At 42.6% G+C, this 20,281-nt stretch overlaps 1 protein-coding gene across 1 annotated transcript in view; it reads right to left on the bottom strand.

Moving 5' to 3' along the window:
- The window catches only part of KIF16B (kinesin family member 16B), a 195,065-nt gene that overhangs the window by 49,623 nt on the left and 125,161 nt on the right, over nucleotides 1-20,281 (bottom strand). Inside the window, exons 13-15 of the mRNA XM_029917053.1 lie at nucleotides 5,950-6,069; nucleotides 5,003-5,054; nucleotides 3,252-3,389 (exon numbers count right to left, since the gene is read on the bottom strand). Of these exons, the coding sequence (XP_029772913.1) occupies nucleotides 3,252-3,389; nucleotides 5,003-5,054; nucleotides 5,950-6,069 (310 nt within the window). The remainder of the gene's footprint in view (nucleotides 1-3,251; nucleotides 3,390-5,002; nucleotides 5,055-5,949; nucleotides 6,070-20,281) is intronic.

Genomic DNA, 20,281 nt, shown 5'->3' with positions numbered 1-20,281 from the left:
TAAGAAGTTAACCTCCAAGAAAATCCACAAGAGATTTTTGACCCATAAATGGCAGAAGCAGTGATTCTAAAATTTCTTTGAAAAAATTAATAGGCATGAATAGCACAAAACACTCAAGTAGAAAGAGAAATTAAAGCATATTAAAACATAACAAACATTAAAATTGTGTGATACCTGTACAGAAGTAGAAATGGTACGTGAACAAAGCAGAAAGCCATGAAATCGATACGTTGCTATGTGTCAGTGTTCATTTTTGGTAGAGTGAATTTCTTCAAAAGAGAGGTGGGTACATAGCATGCATGAGGTAAAGTTATAATAAATGTTACACCAATATGGTTAAAATTAAATTAGGTCTACCCCAGACATATTAAACAAATAAATATTTCAAACTGAATTCCAAAGTTCTACTCATGTATTAACAATGATATTGAAAACCAGTACAAGCCTCTTGTAAAATCTGGTAACAATACACAGTCATCACAGCAAGGTCAACCTCACCTGATGTGCTGGGGATGGAGCCCGTGCAGAGATCTTTATGGACTAGGGGACCTGTCTCTCACCTCTCGCCATGACCTGTGCACCACCCCTGCCACCTAGAGGAAGAGCAGCAGGTCCTCCACCTGAGGTCCTACGGGTAAACAAACAGGTGGGCTGGGCGTGTGTGTTCACAAGCAGGAGTGTCACTGAAAAACCCTATGTAGTGACCACCTGTCTGCCAGCCAATTATGGTAACTTTCTGAGTTCAGGGCAGAGACAGCTTCTCACCATGACAATGACTCTGCTATCTGGCAAGAACCAGCTACTCCAACCCATATCGCCAGAATGCTTGTCCTGTTTACAAAAAAGCAGAAAATGCTGTTTTGGTCACGATCATTTGGCACTTGCAGTGCCCTGGGTTTGGGCTAGTCACCGGCTACTGCTGAACTTTGACATTCCCAGCCAGCTCCAAGGCACCCAAATGCTTCTCTTCCCCAGTTCAACTTGCACTGACAAATACTAAGAGTGTGAAAACAGATGAAGAGATCAGTGGATGATTTGGTGGTAGGCTCATGGGTGGGTACTCCATTAGTTGCTTTTAGAATGTCTTCAATAGATTCTACCCCCGTCCTACAAAAGGATGACTGTCCTAGTCCATACCACATGTCCTTCATTTCTGAGATAACTCCTTACAACTGATTTCTGCTCATGAACTCACTAGCACCAATGAACTATATGCTTCCCATCTGTCCAATTCCTATGTCAAAGTAGATACAACATTATAGTATGTAACCACGAAAAACTGTTATCATAAAAACTATGTATAATATACAAAAAAAGGGGGGGGCTTAAGGTATATCAACTCTTTTGTTCCTTCTTGCATGATTCAGTACAAAAGCCAGCAGGTGGGACTGAGCAAAGCAAGTATCAGCATGGGAATGGGAGGAAGCTCGGTGCTGCTCTAGGAGAGTGAGGGCAGTGGTGGTGCAATCTGGCATCGGGTGTCAAAGCCTGCACGGGAGGAAGAGGCTCCCCGCAGGAGGAGGTGGCAGAAGTGACGGGTACTGGTTACATAGTGGAAGTCAGGTTTATCACTATCAGAAAAGGGAGCTACAAATAAGAAAAAAGGAAAAAACTAGGAAGAATGCTATGGTATTACATTGGAGTAGAGGTACTGATATGAACTCTTGGTCAGTAATATAGATACTAAAATGCTGAAATAGATACAGACATAAATATGTTTGTATGTGTTGTCCATACAGACAGAGACACATGCTTTCCCTAACTCTTTTGACTGAGAGGACCTGGGAGCAGCAACACCACAAGAGCAACAAACACATCTAGTGTTCAGATCTTAGTTTCTAAATCCCATTCTCCACTGAGATGAACCAAGGCTCCCTGGAGAACTGGCTGATTCCAGGAAAGTACAACAGATAAGCCTGGAACATCTTATCGTGTCAGAATGTAAGGAAGTGCTCATCACTGATGGGGACAAGACACAAGGTCACAGAAATCAGCTTGGCGCAACTCCCACTCACCAAACCTGGGACAATTTGGGTACTGAAACAAATAATGATAGACAAACCAAGACCTACCAAATAAAACAGCAAGCCATGTGACCCTGTTGATGCTTACAACACAAATCGAACTAATGTAAAAGGAGGACGATTACCACGTGGCAGCCATCCAAGTAAAAATTCAATCAGACACCACCCCCCCCCAAGATGGTTCCAAAACGGGGTGAGAGTATGACAAAGAATGGAATATTTATGATCCCAGAATCCTTCCCAATGTCCTTATTAATAAAAAGGAGGAAGAGAGGAGTTTCACAGTAAAGAAGCCTGGCAAACTCCACTTTAACCAAATGATCACAGTGAGCATCTCCTCCGTAATGAGATGGGAGAAAAACAGGGCATCATTTCTCAGAGAGCCCTGTCAAGAAGGCACAGTGTTAGTGTCATCACGAGGAAGCAGCAGATAGAGGCTACACTTACGTACAGGGACATTCTGTAACATATGTGACCTGCCAAAAGCCTAAACATCAGAGGAAAGCAAAGACTGAAAGAGGTGGGGCAACTAAATGCAGCACATGATGCCGGACTGAATCCCGGACCCACAGTGGACTTTGCTGGGCAAACGATGACAACCTGGAGGGTGTCCGAGAATCAGATGCCAGGAATGTCCCCGTGTTCATTGTCTAACTTGGATGCTTATGTCGTAATTACATAGGAAAATGCCACTGTTTAAAAGAAATAAACACTGAAGTATTCAGGGGTGGTGGGGCATCATGTTACTGATTTACTTTCAAATACTTCTGAAACTAAACAGTTCTTTGTATGATACTTGCAAATTTTCCATAAAACTGAAAGTATTTCAAGAGGAAAACAAAAGCTATGATACCAGATCCCATATGTATGTTACAGCTATCCACAGAAAGAATATAAATATGGTAATAAAGTTATTAACAGCAGGCATTGTGTTAAGGTTTTGCATTTTAAAGGTGCTTTCTTAACTTAAAAAATTCCTTTCGAGTCCTATTTCCATAAAAGCAATAATTTTCAAGACGATATATATGTTTAATTCAACGAGACAACTGGAATTATAAAGAAGTCCTCTGGCAAAACAGGAAACAGCATAATGAACCGAACAGTCTGCATGTTTCTCATGACTAACCAGCAATTAATTCTAAGATGCACATATTCCCGCATTACCTGGTCAACATGTTCTCCAGCAACGACATATACAAAGAACTCTGAAAACCAGAAACCAGATACCTTGATTCAGATGTGTGGCCTCCATGATCTGAATGCCATTCACAGAGCACTGAGACCCGCTCAGGGGTATCAGCGTCACCGTCCCTCCGACGTTCTCAAAGATGCAGTGCTCACTCTCCAGGTCGAGGCCATGAAGAACTAAGTGGGAAAAACAAAAAACAAACATAGTATCTTCTTTGTTATCTAGTGCAGTGATTCCCAACCTTTATTTCTTCCATATTAAATACCCTTCCTTTTCCACGTAGATACTATGAAGTGAACATTTATGTTTAGTGAGAAAAGAGAATTTCCGGAGTTCATGGCATCAACTGATAGAGTGCTGAATGTTACTGCAAAGGGTCTGGACATCACCTGTGTAAGGAAGTAATTTCTCGCATGCTAATTTATCTCATCTTCAAGGAGGATATAGTTGAGTAATTTGTCTTAATTGAATACCACTGTGTGGCTTAAATGCTGAATAAATTTCCGCCACCAGCCACCCAAAAGTCACTGTAAAACGGAAGCAACAGAAGGGCTCTGTGGGTCAAGGCTCTTCTTACAACCTCTGCACTAATAGACACTGCATTCCAGGAGCTGAAACCAAAGGTGAACTTGGCTTGGCATGGATCTTGAGAGGCCCAAGGAAGTCTCCAGAAGCTGTAGTGGGATGGACACCACCACAGCCTGTGCCAAATCTGAGAGAATGTGACCTCCACTGACCTCTTAGAGCATGAGGCTGCTAATATACCTATTCTTGTAGGACTATCCTGAGCTATTCTTACATGGTGAGTGGCCGGGCATGGCCATGAATGCCTGTCAAAACAACCTACAGAATTTTAGGCACAGTTCTTGGCCAGCTTCTCACAAGTACAAATCAAATAGCTCCCACTGTTCTCTACAGAACCATACTACTGAACTTTTCTGTGCACAGAAAACATGTGTTCCTGTCACTCATCATCATTTATAACAACCCCAAAGGTCAAACATATAATGTAATGATCAGAAGACGAGGCCTGACACCTAGTTCTCCTCAAAAACAGCCAAAGCTGAGGACTTCTGGGAACTAGTTTTCAGCTCTCCCAGTTTCACAGCAAATAGTAAAACACATAGAACTATGCTAGCTTTGGCGTGATGAATAGCTTACACTTGGCAGGAAAGCAAGTCCATTGCTGGCAATTCTAAAAACAGCTGAGAAGATAGAATCCTTCCCTTGCCAATTCCCACCTTGTCTCACACACACACGTACACCCCCACTACTTAAGTGGTCATCCAGGTATGCTTTTAAAGACTAACAAGACCTCACCCTGCTCCCGGGCTCAATCACTGGTTATCTGTGGGCCTCAGCAAAGACTTTCAGGAAACCCAGAAGTCACACCTCCTACGTGTGTGTACTGTGCACACTCTCCATCATCACTGCATGGGTAAGTGTCTATATCCTTCCTGTTGAGGGGTCTGCTACCCTCTATCTGTGTCCGTTGGCATATATATCACTATTCCATTGTGACAAGAGTAGTGTAATTTAAATTATTCTTGAAAGTTGGAACAGAGTATAGAATGTATATATGGTGGGGAGAAGGTTCCACTTTATTCTCTAAATTAATTGTTCTGCATCATTCGAGCTCAAAATTATAGAAACGCACATACTGATCAATACTGTATTTGAAAAAGAGGGGTTTTTTAAATAATCACTTGAGTGTTAGTCACCCGAAAAAAAACTCTTCATTAAATGATTTTCAAAAATCACTGGGAATGAGAAATGGATAGATTCTCACCAATATCCTGTTCTGTTGAAGCATCTTCTCGACCAACATATGTCTGACCTTCCTACGAAGAAAAGTCAAGTAGAATTTATTAGCAAGAACATGAGGAATGGCCTGTTTCTCCACTTGTCATGTAAACCCAAGCAAGCTGATGGCCGATGGGCAAGCAATGTCCCAGGCAGGCCATGGCCTTGGTGCAATCAGAGTTCACTAAGACTCTGTAACAGTGTCCCAGGTTGCCCAGAAAATGCCCCGCTCCTGAGGCTTCCTGCTCAACAAGGGGAGGCTCCTATTTTGTGTGTGCATCACTACTCTGTCCGTGAGGGTAACCCCACTGAGGTTCCTCATCCTTCCTGGCAAGCTTCTCCTCTAGGGGCCAGGGGTTTCTCCTCTCTAAAGATACAACTTATGAGAGCCTGCAAAGCCCAGATCCAACAGTATTCTCATTTTAAGTTGTGGATCAGAGAGAGGATCCTAAGTCAAGGTTACAGAGGCAACTGCTGACACTAATGTGGTAATTCTGTTCTCTTGACACAAATTGCCAGTTTGGGACCAGGCCCAATAATGTAGGCAGGAGATATGCTTTATCATTAGCCTGAGGGACTAGAAAGTTACACCTAGCAAATCCCAGCTCCAGGTGGTTATAACTTTCCTTCCTTGGTCAGCCTGCCTTTCTGTTCCTTACTGTCCCCCCAACCCCCCTACTCATTGATTCTACAAAGTGGCAGGCAAAGTGAATGGATCTTCATTTAGCTTTAGAACTCCATAAATATAGGAACTTTTAATACCACAGAACATCAGTGAACCAATGAAAATCCCCAAAGGGCTCAAAGATTTGTAGTGTATTCTCTAATGTAAGTGCTGTGTTCATCAGGTATGTAGAGTATTACAGTAAACCCTACTAGTGTCTAAAGAGGAAACTGAAACAAAACTATATGTTCCACTTAAGCCATCTCTACCTTCAAATGATATAAGATGATTCCAGTACTCAGAAGGTCATCATCAATGCCAATCAAATGGGGCAGTTCAGAATCCAAAACAACTCCAATCCCTTCTTTCCTAAGGGCTAGAGTCTGTTCCTGAAATTAGGAGGGAAAGAAAAGGAAAAGGTTACTTAGAGGAAAAAGAATGAACAATATTTTATTTCTCATCAGAAAAGCTGCAAGAAAAATGGAAAACCTTCATGTTGGGATCCTGGCATATGGCAGGCAAAGTGAACTTGAAATCTATAAAAAGCTCAATATAAAATGAGGCAAATTTATTGCCTGATGAATACAACCTCTTTGAAACCAAGCTCAGACCTTGCCTTCCTCAGGAAAGGTCCTAGGACCACCCAACTACAAAGTAATCTTTCTCCCTCTTCAGAATCTTTATTTCACTTAATATCTAGGTGTCTCCGGATCTGTTGTCTCTTCTCACCGTCTACTATAGTCAAACTGTGAATGTTCCCCAAAGCAACCCTTTCCAGTGAATTAGCAACCTCTGTACCAGACGTACTTGACCTACCTACAAGGTCATTCCTACCTAGATAAAAATCTGCTACACATTCTCCCAGCAACACGACCACCATGACGACCCCCATCTGCCCTGGCCTGTGCATCTCTTCCAGCTACTAACAATTTCTGTGTCCCTTTGGGAATAATTGCCTCCAAAGTCTTCCCTACACTAGTGGTTTCTCCAATTCCTCCCCTCCCACTCTCTCCTGAGCCCACTCCATGCAAGCTTTCGTCCTTGGGACCAGAGTACCCGTCACTCCCTGATGACCCCATCCTGTCTCTGGACTTCACCTGCAATCTATACGCTAATGAGTCAAATCTAACTCTCCAGGCAGCCCTCTCCCTTGACACTACACTCATGCATACACTCACTGACCTCAATGAATTCTATGGGGATACCAAAAATGTAGCTCAAACTTAACACGTTGAAAAGCCAACTCTTGGGGTACCCGGGTGGGTCAGTTGCTTAAGCATCCAACTTTGGCTCAGATCATAATCTCAGGGTCAGTGAGCAGGAGCCCTGCATTGGGCCCACTGCTGTCAGCACAGAGCCCACTTCTGATCTTCTGTACCCCTCTCTCTCTGCCCCTCCATCACTTGTGCTCACCCACCTTCTCTCCCCAAAATAAACAAACATTAAAAGAAAAACCCAACGCTTGACTTCCCCTGCATCCCAGACCTGCACACCATACCATCTCGGTAAATGCCAAACTTCCTTCTAGTTGTTCAGAGCAAACACCATGGCTACACTTTCCTCCTTTCTTTCTCTAACTCCTGTGAGCTTCGCATTGACTCAGCCTTCAAAATATGACCCAATATGACAACATCAAACCACCTGTACCATATTCCTCCTGAACCCCAAGCACCATCATCTTTCACCAGGATCACCACAACAATCGAGGCCTCCACTACTGGTGCCGCACTGGGGCATGTGCTCTGCTCAGCAACCAGATGGATACAAGGGCAGTTTGCTCCCCTGTTCCAATCCTTTCCCTGGCCTCCCATTTCATAGAGTTGAAAGCCCAAGCCCTTGTAAGGCTCTACAAAGCTCTACATGATCCCTACCCTTGCTGATCTCTTGTTCTCATCTCCCCCCACCTTGCTTGCTCCTGTCTAGGGGTCCAGAGGTTCCTTTCCACTCCTCAAACTTGCCAGCCTGTCCCCAACTCAGGACTTTAGACGTGGTTGTTCCTTCTGCTTTTGCAGTTGCTGTTTCTTCTGTCACCATCTATTCCTTCCCTTCCCCTAAAAGAGGGTTTACAGACCCCGGCACTACTGACATCTCAGACCAGCTGGTTCTTCGTTATGAGAGGATGCCTTGTGCACTGCAGGAGGCTTAGCAGCATGCCTGGCCTCTCCTTGTTGCTATGACGCAGTGAGAGGCATCATACAAAAGAGGGCTAAAATCTATCAGCAGAAGGGAGGAAGGGAAGGAACAAAAGTAGGGAAGGAATGTGTTTTGCTTTGTGTTATAGAACCAACAGCTCCAGCCAAGGAGAAGCCCAGCTAGGTATTTGACCTGATAGTCCCTTGCTAGGTGTGCCTCACCTGATAGCCCTTTACAGAAGCCAGTGTGAGCCAGATTGGACCTGAGGACCCCCTGAGCTACACAGAAACCCCTGAGTTGTCCTGACGTTACTTTTAGCTCATTACAGTATCAGGATCCCCTCCTGTGAGTACAGTTTTCCACCATTTCAAACACGGGATGTATGTACTAGCATGCTAACATGCCAGGCAGGCACAACTGAACCTGATGCACACTCCCTGCAAGGCTCCTTGCAGGCCTATGCAAGCTCCCTGCCTCTGCCCCCTAATACACTGAAGTAAGGCTTCCGGTACTAACCTCACGGGGAGACAGTGCTTTGAGAGCTCTCTCCCTATCTCCCTGTTGCAAGTTCTTTGCTTTCAGTACTTGCTTGGGTTGCTTTCAGCCTGCTGTGCCCCAAGCAAACCCTTGAAATCGGTTACATACCCACTAGATACCAGTAGCACCCCACCTCTTCCCCAAGGCTGTGACAACCAAAAAGTCTCCAGATACGAGCAAATATCCCCTGGGGAACAACATCAACCCCAGTTGAGAAGAACTACCACATATGTATAGGTGTGTGTGTGTGTGTGTGTGTGTGTGTGTGTGTGCGCATGTGCGCACGCACAAATATAAATAACATAGCCTCCAATTCCTCAAGTCTTCACTCCAAAGTCACCTTCCCCATCACCCCATACAAAACAGTAATCACTAACTTCATTTATCCTGATTTGTTTCCCTCCTTAGCAATTACTACTATATGATATGTTATATATGAGATTATTACTTATCTGGACTAGGATATAAGCCAGTGGCTCATTTCATGTCTGACACATAGTAACTGGTCAGTATTGTCAAATGAATGAATGAGTGGTCAGATACACAGAGGTCAGAGACATGCAGGAAAACATCAACAGCACTGGTCAGGCAAGAGACCATGGGCCCCTATCTTAACATCAGGCCCATCTGTACCAAGAGAACAGAGCTCTAAAATCAGGCTTCTAAACAAATCGGAGATAAATTCTGAAGACTGAAGGTGAAAATTCCAGCTTTGAGGCTGGGCCATGCTGAGTTCTGACCAAGTCACGTCCAACAGCACAATGCTGTGCTCTATGATTTTAGATGTAATGTGAGCAACAGGAAGAAAGCTCTAAGCTACTAACCAGGCTCCTGGTAGAGACACCCTAGCAGAGCTCTTCCCTGCCCCCACCCCTAGAATGGACACTGTGACCAGGGCACAGTACTAGATCTCCAATGGGAGAAGTGTCTGAAACATAATCAGTACACCATACATTCCTGGAACGAATAAATGTATTTCGTGTCACTTAAATATTAAAACGATGTCACCCTCTAGGTGAAGGATTCAGAACTCCATAACCTTATAGACAAGGGAGTTCCAAAGAGGGTCAGGGGAAGGGCAGCAGGAAGAGAGAAGTCCCCTGGGCCTTCATCTCTGCAGACATCTGAATCTCAAACGCACACCCAAGAAATGCAGTCATGCAAGAGGGTGACAGAATGAAATGCCCAAAAAAAAAAAAAAACCATAAAAATCACCACTTGAAAGAAAGCAATTTAATTTAACAACCATTAAATAGATATGCAGAGAAAATGACCAATGCATAACTTCAATTCAGGAAAAGGAAATGAAGCATATCATTGTTCTTCAATTACTCCTCTTATCAGCCAGGCTCCCATTGTAGGGCTCAGAACCTTGGGATCCCAGGTCAGAGACTTCAGTAAGCCTGATTTACTGTACCAAGGCCCTTGCAAATCTTAGCTAAATGAGCACGCTAAATAAACCGGCCTCCACGCCTATCTCTCAGATATTGGTAGGATGTGTTCTTTTCCTCCTGACTGTAGAATTCAAGCAGAAGCGGAAAGTATGTGCTTTAAAAAAAATGATATATAGATACATGTTAGAGAGAATTTAATCACATGGTTCTATTTCATAAAACGATGTCCTCACTGGAAGGTCTGGTGACTCTGAACTGTGACAGCACGACAAATGTGGTTAGGCAGCCACCTGCCAATGAATGTTCCAGACCTCTAGGTCCATGTGAAGAGGACAGTGACTGTTCACAGAAGTGCAGAGACGTATGTATTTTCTTTCGGCATAAAAGTGGACAATAACCTGAGAAAAAGGCAATACTTTAAATTCTAATAGCTCCCACTCAAACTGGAGAAATTGTTTTGGACTACATCCCAGTTTAGTTTCATATTCTTTTTTTTTTTTTAACCTCTGAAAAATACTTTCTATTTCCCTTCCTTGAAATAAGTCTCATACACTTCGAAAATCATTTAAAATTCATAACTTTGGAGCCACTAGGTCAAAAGCATTACTTGTCCCCACCCGCGACCCCCATGCACACACACCAGCATGTTCTCACATCCACTCCCATACACAGAATGGGTAACAGCTGAATTAAGAGACAGTCTTTCAGGACTGGGAGTGGGGGCAGACGAATTTATGATTAATGCTGCTCTAAAGCTCTATGACATTCAAGCTGCATTCACTACACGATATTATAAAAGTGTCACCTCATAAAACTAAAAATGAGGGTTTAAATCATTGCTCAAGTGAAAAAGTAATTTCAGACAAAAATATCTATCACATATAAAATATTTATTGAGTGGCATCTACTGTTATACATAATTTATGAAACACCTCTTTGATAAGATGGAATATTTAACATAGCACAGTTGGCCATTCCTCCCCCAACTCTAGGAATGCCATGTCCCAAAGAAATGGGAAGATATAGAGAGCTGCACTTATTTTGTATTGAAACAAAGCTTCTGGCAACCAATAACTGTATAAAAGGAAACCATAGCCTGACCAAGAGTGTCAAAACATACTATCAGCCTAAACATTACATTCATTACATTTGCAAATAATATGTTCAATATGTTTCTCTGAACCTAAAACATGGGTCCAGTGCTTTTATGCTCGCTGTGTCACTTCTGGCACATTCCAGTGGTTTAGGTGAGTTATAGGCGGGGCTGCCCAATTCCAAGGAAGAAGACCATACAAGGACTTCATTCACTGGGAGCACCCCATGTAACCACCATACTTGTTTATAAGGCTGAGCAGAGGTCCTACCTCTTTCAGTCACAACCATATCCTCAGGATAGCATTTTCTGATAGAAGTCAACAGCTTTCCTCAATAAATGACTAAGTGAAAACCCAACCAAGAACTTACCAACAACAAAACCATTTTTTTTCCCCCTTTGGAGAAGCCTCCTGAGAGCTGGATCTCCCTTGGGAAATACTAGGGAAACTGGTGATGTATCTGTCCCACCTAAATTAGAGCTGTCTACAAACAGAAACTACCTTTCCTCACATTGACTATGTCCAGTGCACACAGCTGCACAGGGCATACAGTAGTCACTCAATAATTGCTGATTATTTGCCATGGTAGGGAGCAAAGTGATTTTAAGTGGATTGTTTTTCAACAGCCAAAAATTAAATGTCAGAATCCTTTTATTGAGGACATGTAGCCTATGAAGAATTATGCATTTCATTAGTAGACTTTTATAGAGTTGCCTCACAGTATAAAGTGCACTTAATTTCTGCCAACTTGCCTACAAGACTTAGCAGAAGATGAGAGGGAACGGCACATTTCCCACGGTGTGTGTAAAGAGGGAGGGAGGAAACCAGGCAGGCAGAAAGACTTTTATAAAAAATAAAATTAGCCTCTAGTAAAGCTACTTTTTTCATTTTAAAAAAACCACATGTGACTTATGTGAATTTAACAAAAGGAAAAGAAACTAAAGTATTTGTTGAATTCCAACCAAATGTTCCTTCACTACAAGAGCGATTTCCCAAAATATCCTTCTAGGTTAAAACGTCATAAAGCATATTTAGCGGTTCAACAGTGCTGCGTATATACATTTTCCATATGTGCTTTGATTTTAAGCACTCTTACTCGAGTTTGTATATGTTTGGAAATATCTGCATCCTGCTGTCACACCTGAATGACACCTTAGCTGTGTCAGTTTGGGCCACCATTAGGTCATACTTCCTTTCCCTCTGAATGCTAAAGACATAGCCCCACTAGGTTCAGAAACTGAGAGCTACTCAGGAAACCCGAACCTAGACCGACTTTTAGTCCATGGCAGACAATCTGCTTTTCTGCCCAGGGAGGGGTACAAAGAACTTCCCCTTTATCTCTGAAATCCAACAGCTTAATCAGATAGATTTCAGTGGTCAACCTTCTATACTCCAAATTTTCCTGGAGTACAATACTAATCTGCAGACCCAGTTCCTTTGTTTATTTCTTCATTTCATGAAAATTGTCTTGTTTTCTAACACATTTTGTTTCAATTGCGGACTGTCTACTTCAGGGATACCAATTATCCTTATATTATACTGTCTTTGTCCTTGTTATATTTTAGCTTCTGATTACTTAATACCTTAAGTATTTCATTTGTGTTCACTGAGATTATTAAGCCTTTACTCTTTTAGTAATTTGATTCCAATGCCATCTATCCTTTCCCTTGGTATTTCTAATTTTATGTATTAGATGTACCGGATGTTGTTTTGGACCTCACACTCTCTTTAGGTCTGCAATCTTCTCTTTTTGTCCCCCAACCTCATTCTGCTTTTTATTACCATCTTGTTTTGTTTATTGACTTCACATTTCTCACTAACTTTAGTTCCACATAATGAAACAATTGTCAAGAACTCCCTCCCATGACTTGAGGGATGTTTTCATCTAAATCTGGACCTTTTAGTTTTGCGTGCTATATTCCTTTTTTTTCCCCTTCTGTCTGCCCATCTGTCCACCTATCCCTCGTTACAACTATATTTCTAGAATTACCCTTTTTTCGCTCATCTTGTGTATGCTCAGGTGTATATGCTCTAATACACAATGGGCAACTCCTTGACCCTTTGTCTTGCCGTTTTTGTGATCTTGCCAAGTTCAAAGACTGAGTAGCCTGCATTCTATCACTCTTCCCTAGCCAGATGTAATGACAGAGAGCCACATTTCAAACAAAGCACCCTAGAGGCTCTGTTTGAATTCCAGGGCTCTGCCTTCTCATAGTAAAGGTCATGAAATATCCTCTACTGTGCTCCTTCCTCCTGCTTGAGAAGAGATTCCACTCCCATGGCGAAGCCTGCTCCCAGTCCCTCACCATGTCACCAGGCTGTTACTTACAAGGAGAATCAGCTCCACTTTTCACTTCCTCCCAGTGACCACCGCCAGCTACTCCTATGGCTCTTCAAATAAGAACAGGGAACTCAGTTTGGATCTCCCCAGACTGGAGGGCTCCAGAAAGGGTTTTTAGAACCCTCACTGATTCAGGGGCACCTGGGTGGCTCAGTCTGTTAAGCATCCTACTTCGGCTCAGGTCATGATCTCACGGTTCATGGGTTTGAGCCCCACATCAGCTCAGAGCCTGGAGCCTGCTTCGGATTCTGTATCCCACCCCTGCCCATGTGCCCTTCCCCTGCTTGTCGTCTGTCTGTCTGTCTCTCTCCCTCTCTCTCAAAAATAATAAACATTAGGGGCACCTGGGTGCCTCAGTCAGTTGAGCATCCAATTTCAGCTCAGGTCATGATCTCACAGTTCATGGAATCAAGCCCCACATAGGGCTCCATGCTGACAGCTCAGAGCCTGGAGCCTGCTTCAGGCTCTGTGTCTCCCTCTCTCTCTCTGCCCCTCCCTTACTCAGTCTATCTCTCTCATAAATAATAATAAAATAAATGTTTAAAAAATTTTTTAATAATAATAATAATAAACATTAAATTTTTTTTTTAATTCCTTAAGAACCCTCACTGACTCAGCTTCTGATGTACAGGTTTAGGAATGCTGTCTCACAACCTTCCCTCTTCCTCGGCAGCCGGCTTGTGACTTTGTCATCTGTTCCCTATTCATAGGTTCACAGTGGTACTTCTGCATGGGATGCTTGCTTTGCTTATTATTTCCTCCCATCTTTGAAACTGTGATGTCATTTCCAAATGCCTCTTTCTTACAGAGTAGGATTCAACAGGCTACAAAAAGGAAGAAAATAAGGGGTACTCCAGGTTTGCAGGACTCCTTGTGTAAAGACATGCAAACGGCAAACATGGGTATATCCACAAGGGACCCCTGGAAATTCACTTTACCTGGTAAACCTGGAAAAATGGACTGGAAAGCCAGGTAGATGGGTCATTATTTGATTCAGAAAACAGGAAGCCAATGAGAATTTTGAAAGCAGGAATGGGCTGATGCTTTAGAAGATGAATCTGGCAAGGATGCGTGGGAAGAATGGGAAAGCAGGACTGAGAAGGACAATGCAGAGGTACATGCACTCTGTGACCATCGGTGCAGATGGACTGACCTTAAGACCTCCTTCTCAACTATTTTACATATTCTTCTTAATGAGACATAAGGAAACCGGAGAGCTTGCACGAGTTGCGGATATCTGTTAAGTATCCAAAAGATTTATACTGCCAAGAAAAAAAAAATCCTGACATTTACTAGTAATACTTTGCATATAGCTCAGCAAGTGGGTACTGGTGACTTGTGAAAATCACTCACCAATTTGACTAGCAAGTGTTCTCAGGTAATTTACATGTTTCTTGTATAATATGAAAATGATAAACAGTCACTGGTAACACAAACTAACTAGCTCTCAAATCCTGAAAGTATACCACAAGCTGACATTCACCCAAAAGCTACTATTTCTTGTACAGTCTTCTACACACAGAAAGAAATCTAACAGAGAAAGGAAACAGTTGCCAAGATTACCAGGAAATCAATGAAGCTGTACATGTGAATGGCCTCAACTATCATTCTGTCTTCTTTCACTCTTTCTCCATGCAGCCTGAGTAAGCTACGATGAAAAGAGGTAAGAATCTCCTTCACATTCCTTCAGGAAGTAACTTTTTATTTTTGCTGTGTTCCCAGAGAGAATGTGAGAGAGAAGTGAATAAAAATAATACTGGGTGCCTAACAGCATGTTCTATGACCCTACAAGGCTATTGGTAATATGTAATCCTTCTTGTGAGAGCTCTATTTAATTATGCTCTTTGAATCATAATCTGATTTACACACACGCACACACACACACACACACACTCTCTCTCTCTCTCTCTCTCTCTCTCTCTCTCTCTCACACACACACACACACACACACACACACATGAAAGAAGTCTGTGGAAGTTAATAAGGGACTGGAAATCTCCCATAACTAAAAAGGTCTGGCAGATAACAAGAGACCTAGAATCAAGACAGGATTGCCAATCAGCCTTAATCAGAATGAGGCTCCAGGAAGGAGGAGGTTCAGGTGGGAAGGCAGAATTAGCAATCCATGGTTGGGGGGTGGGGGGTGAGAAGGAAGAAAGGAAGAATCAAGTGGGTCAACCTAGAAGCCACCCATGCTCCTTCTCTTTGTCTCAAATCTCCTGGCTAGATCATCAGTAGGTCCATCAGCTCTACCTGCACAACAAAGTCTGAATCATCCACAACTTTTTGTCTCCACTGCTACTGACGTGATCTGGCTACCACCATATCCCATGTGGAGTCTCTGACATCCTCTATTGGTCCTTCACTTCCTCTCTTGCCATCCTATGATCTATTCGGCATATGAGCCAGAGCCACCTTTTCCAAATATCAAGAGGTCATGCATAAAACCCTACAATGGTTTCCCATGCATTTAGAATAAAATGACCCCCACACTTCACTACTTCACTACATCTGGCCCCAGTGCACCTCTCCAACCTCGCCGCCCTCCACTCTTCACTTGACTCACAATGCTCCAGCCATAATGCCTCCTCATGCCCACTGCAGGGCCTTTGCACAAACTATTCTCGCTGCCTGGGACATTCTCTCCCGACATCTTTGTGGCTTGTCCCTTCTTGTCAATCAGCTCTGACCACACATCTGCCTGCTGTCTCAAAATCAAAGACACCAGTGAGTAAACGGAGAAGGTCCACACTCAGATAAAGTCTCTCAAAACCAAAGACTCTAGTGAGTAAATGGAGAAGGTCCCTACTCAGATAAAGTTTATGCCCTACTAGACCCCACCCCCTACTCCCAGGCATTCTATCACTCCACTGGGCTTAATATTTTCAGAGCACTCAAGGCTACCAAAATTACATACATTTACTACACACATTTACTGTGTGTCTGTCCCTCCAGAAAGCAAATGGTGGATCTAGGACAACATGTAAGGCCCAGAGAAAGAGAATCCAGGGATCAGTGAAAGGCAAACTTCTTAACATTATCATGACTTTCGATCCCAGGACTGAGACTGTCTCTGATCAGTCCTATTTTTATGCTCCTTGCTAGGCAAAAGCAGTTTTTGAACCTCAAAAGAATACTTCAAATGGCCAGAATAAGTCAAGCTTCTAAGAGAATCTTGCTTGACTGTGAAGGTTTGATTCTAAACGACTACCATCATAAATGATTTAAGAAGTGTGTAACACATCTCTACCTCTAGCTCCATGGTGCTGATATCATACTGGCACCTATTACATCATGACAGTTAGGGTAGAAATGTAAAAACCTTGCTTTTCACAGGACTTTGAAGTAATCCACATAAAAGTATCTGTGGTCAAAAGCAATACATTTAGAACAGATGGTAAACAGTCCCAGACTCACCAGGGCAGCAATAGGAAGAGAATCTGGCCACCAACTACTCCATGGTGCTAACAAACCTAAATTTCCTGGCATTACTGGCAGTCAGCCCCTAACAGTAAATAGAGTTAATATTGTGCTTTTAATGAACAGAAACTCTTGGGGCAGTTCAATTTCCACTACCCTTCCCACTACAGAAAACATTCTTTATTTAAACGCCAAACAGCTAACTCTTGGCAGGCAGTTCAGGGACGGTGCTGTGTAGATCTTTCTGATGAAGCGGTCCTTTGCTGGCTGAGCAAATCACCCAGATGTTGGTATTTAAATTATGCAAAATGCATAATACCAATTAAAGAAATTACGTGTGAAAATATGCAAGAGCAAATTTCCCCACATTAATACTTAACTAGACTTTTTTTAAGTAGAGCAGTATCTTGTGATCACAAGTACATTAGTGTATCTGACCTAAAAGGAAGTCTAAAATACTCAGGAGGACTCATCAGAAAGTACTACAAGGGCATTTCTACAGAATACAAATTTGAACACAGGTAAGAAAGCTAAGTGAAAGGGTCACTTTAAGTGGCATGTTGTAACCTAGAAAGCTTCACTCTGATGTCTGCCTTACACTTTGGTCACGTAAAGCTGGTTTACTCTTGTTTTCTTACCCACAGAAAATACACTCACATCCACCTTTCAGCCTTTGCTCGATAATGTCTGCTTGGGATAGCCTTGCAGTCCTTTCCTCAGTCTGAATCTTACCCATCGTTCCCCTTGCCTTGGGAAACATTTAGAGCCTACTCAGATCCACAGGAGACCCTCCCTCTATACTGATCACAGTTAAGCAGCCTAACTGCTTGGAGCTGACCTTAACATCTGTCTATGGTTGTTTCTCCTGCCAGACCCGCAGATCACCCAAGGAACTTTTAAAAAGTATCATGCCTGAGCCCTGTACCGACCCTTAAATGAGCATCTCAGGGGCAGGACTCAAGCATGGGTATTTTTTTTGTTAAGTCTGCCTTTCTTTCTTTCTTTGAGAGAGAGAGACAGAGAGACAGAGAGACAGAGACAGAGACAGAGAATTCCAAGTAGGCTCTGCACTGTCAGTATAGAGCCTGATATGAGGCTTGATCTCACAAACCATGAGATGATGACATGAGCCAAAATCAAGAGTTGGATGCTTAACCAACCGAGCCACCGAGGCGCCCCAGCATGAGTATTTTTTTTAAGCTCCCAGTATTTCACATCCAGGATTGTGCCATAATTTTCTATGTTACCCCATATGACTGACATCTTTATTTGGGGCCCACTTTGAGGATTTACCAAGTGCTACAGTTTATCAACTTGCAACCCCCTCATCCTCCAGTTAGCTGCTTCTGCAGCTCATTCAACTAATATTTAGTGAACTGCTACTTGCCAGATGCTAGTATGTGCTAGGGAGGAAGGAGGGAATAAACAGATACCCCCTTATATATCATCTATGTCTCTCTTTTGTTGTCTCTAATATGAATCTATATCAGTGTTATATGTAAAGACATATCTCTTATATAAACATACCTAGGGCTATATCTGTGTATCAATTGTTAATCTTTAAATAGATTTATCTGTGTCTACTTATCAGGATTACAGATGGTAGCTATTACCATTAACATTCATCTTTGCTAACCTCCATTAGCATAAATAATTAGTATTACCCTCCAAAAGTAAACAAAACCCCTGAAATTCACAACTAGCATGTCCCTTTCACCAAAAAATTTCAAGGCCTTGGTACATGGACAGAATTATTCCAAATAATATTTTATCCAACAAAAGTCTTGCCTGTGAGAAATCTGCACAGACTATCAGAGTTGTAGCAAAATTCAACTCCACTGCATCAAGCTGGACACTGATGGGCTAGGAGGGTTTAGTCATGCATTCCACATCCTTCCTCCTGAGCTCCATTTTATAATGCAGCATCACAAGCCAGTAAATAACACGCGGGGCCACAGAAAAACTGACATGCCTCCATGTTAATGTCATGAGTAACAAAGGTTGCTTTTCTTCCTTGGGCAACGTACAGTAGCTCCCGCCCCCATCCACAGGAAACATTCCAACACCCCCCAGTGGATGCCTGAACCCACAGATAGTACCGAACCTTATGTACCCTGGGTTTTATTCCCAATATATATGTACATATGATAAAGTTTAATTCATGAAACAGGCATGGTGAGAGTTAACAATAATTATGACAGAACAATTATATAAGAACATACTGTAGTAAAGTTATGTGAATGTGGTCTTTCTCTCTAAAAATATCTTACTGTACTGCACTCATATTTCTCCCTGCGATGATGTGAGATGATAAAATGCCTTCATGATGAGATGACGTGAGGTGAATGATGCAGGTGTTGTGATGCAGCGTTGGGCTACTACTGACATTCTGACAACACGTCAGGAGGAGGATCATCGGCTTCTGGACCACAGCTGAAGATACATAACAGAAACTGTGGAAAGTGAAACTGAAGAAAAGGGAGGGGACTACGGTAATAAATTAATTTGACATCCTTTCTTCAAGGGAAACAGTACCAGCAGATCCACTTCACAAAGGCAAATGCCAGAGGCACACAGTGTCTCCTCCCTGACCTGACACACAGTTATGCTGCAGACTCAGTAGTCTGGAATGGTCCAGAGCCAGGAAAGAAAACAGGGCTCTGTGCAGACACCCACCGATGTCATGGAGGAAGGGTGCATCAAGAGCTTCACGGCTGAGTTTCAGAACACCTCTGTTAAGCAGCTGTTCCTTCCAAGCTCCACCCAGGTTTGGAGATAGGAGAACTGAACCTGAAGGAGACTACATCATGTGCTGAAACCACATAGCTGAAACTCAGAACACAGGTTCTCTAAGCTGCATGCTGCCGTACCTCTTTCTGCAGCCCTCCAAAGCCTGCCCAAAAAACCTCATCTTTCCTAGGCTTTACACCTGCCCTTGTGACGTCCACCTCCGCACTACTGGTCATTTAAGTAACTTCAGTTACGTCTCCCATGAAAGGCACTTCACATCTCAACAGGCTCAGACATATCACTATATAGCAGCCATGTTTAAAACAAAATGAAGCTTTACATCACAATACAAAAAGCTCAACTAGTCTCAGCTGACTTAATATGGAAAAGCATGTGGCATATATTAGAAAAATATATATATCACAGTGTGATTCATGCTAATGGTAATCAGAAAAAACTGCATTAGATTACATAGAAAATGATCTCAATTTCTGTTTAAAATGTGTGGGTGTCTGTTATATGTATGATTCATGTGTGTGTTTGTACGCGTCTGTTAGTCATCTGGCATGGCCATAATGAGTGCCAAAGAATGAGTGGCTTAAACAACAGAAATTTATTTCTCATGGTTCTAGAGGCTGAGAAGTCCAAGATCAGGGTCCCAGCAAAGCAGGTTTTATTCGGAGGCCTCCACTCGTAGCTTCCAGGAGCCACCATCTCCCCTGTACTCACATGGCCCTTCTTTTGAGGATGCAAGCAATGGTGGACAGACATATTTCTCTTTCTTCCTTTTATTGTAAGGCCTCCAGTCCTACTGGATTAGGACCCCAACCTGATGACCTCATTTAACCTTAATCACTCTCTAAAGGCTCTTTGTATTTGTATTGTATCCAAATACAGTTGCATTGGGCATTAAGGCTTCAATATATTATACTTTGGAAGGAAATAATTCCAT

Source organism: Suricata suricatta, chromosome 12, assembly GCF_006229205.1.
Source record: "Suricata suricatta isolate VVHF042 chromosome 12, meerkat_22Aug2017_6uvM2_HiC, whole genome shotgun sequence".
Taxonomy (NCBI): Eukaryota; Metazoa; Chordata; class Mammalia; order Carnivora; family Herpestidae; genus Suricata; species Suricata suricatta.
Note: the sequence above shows the minus strand (reverse complement) of the source record. Positions and strands in the feature narration are given on the sequence as shown.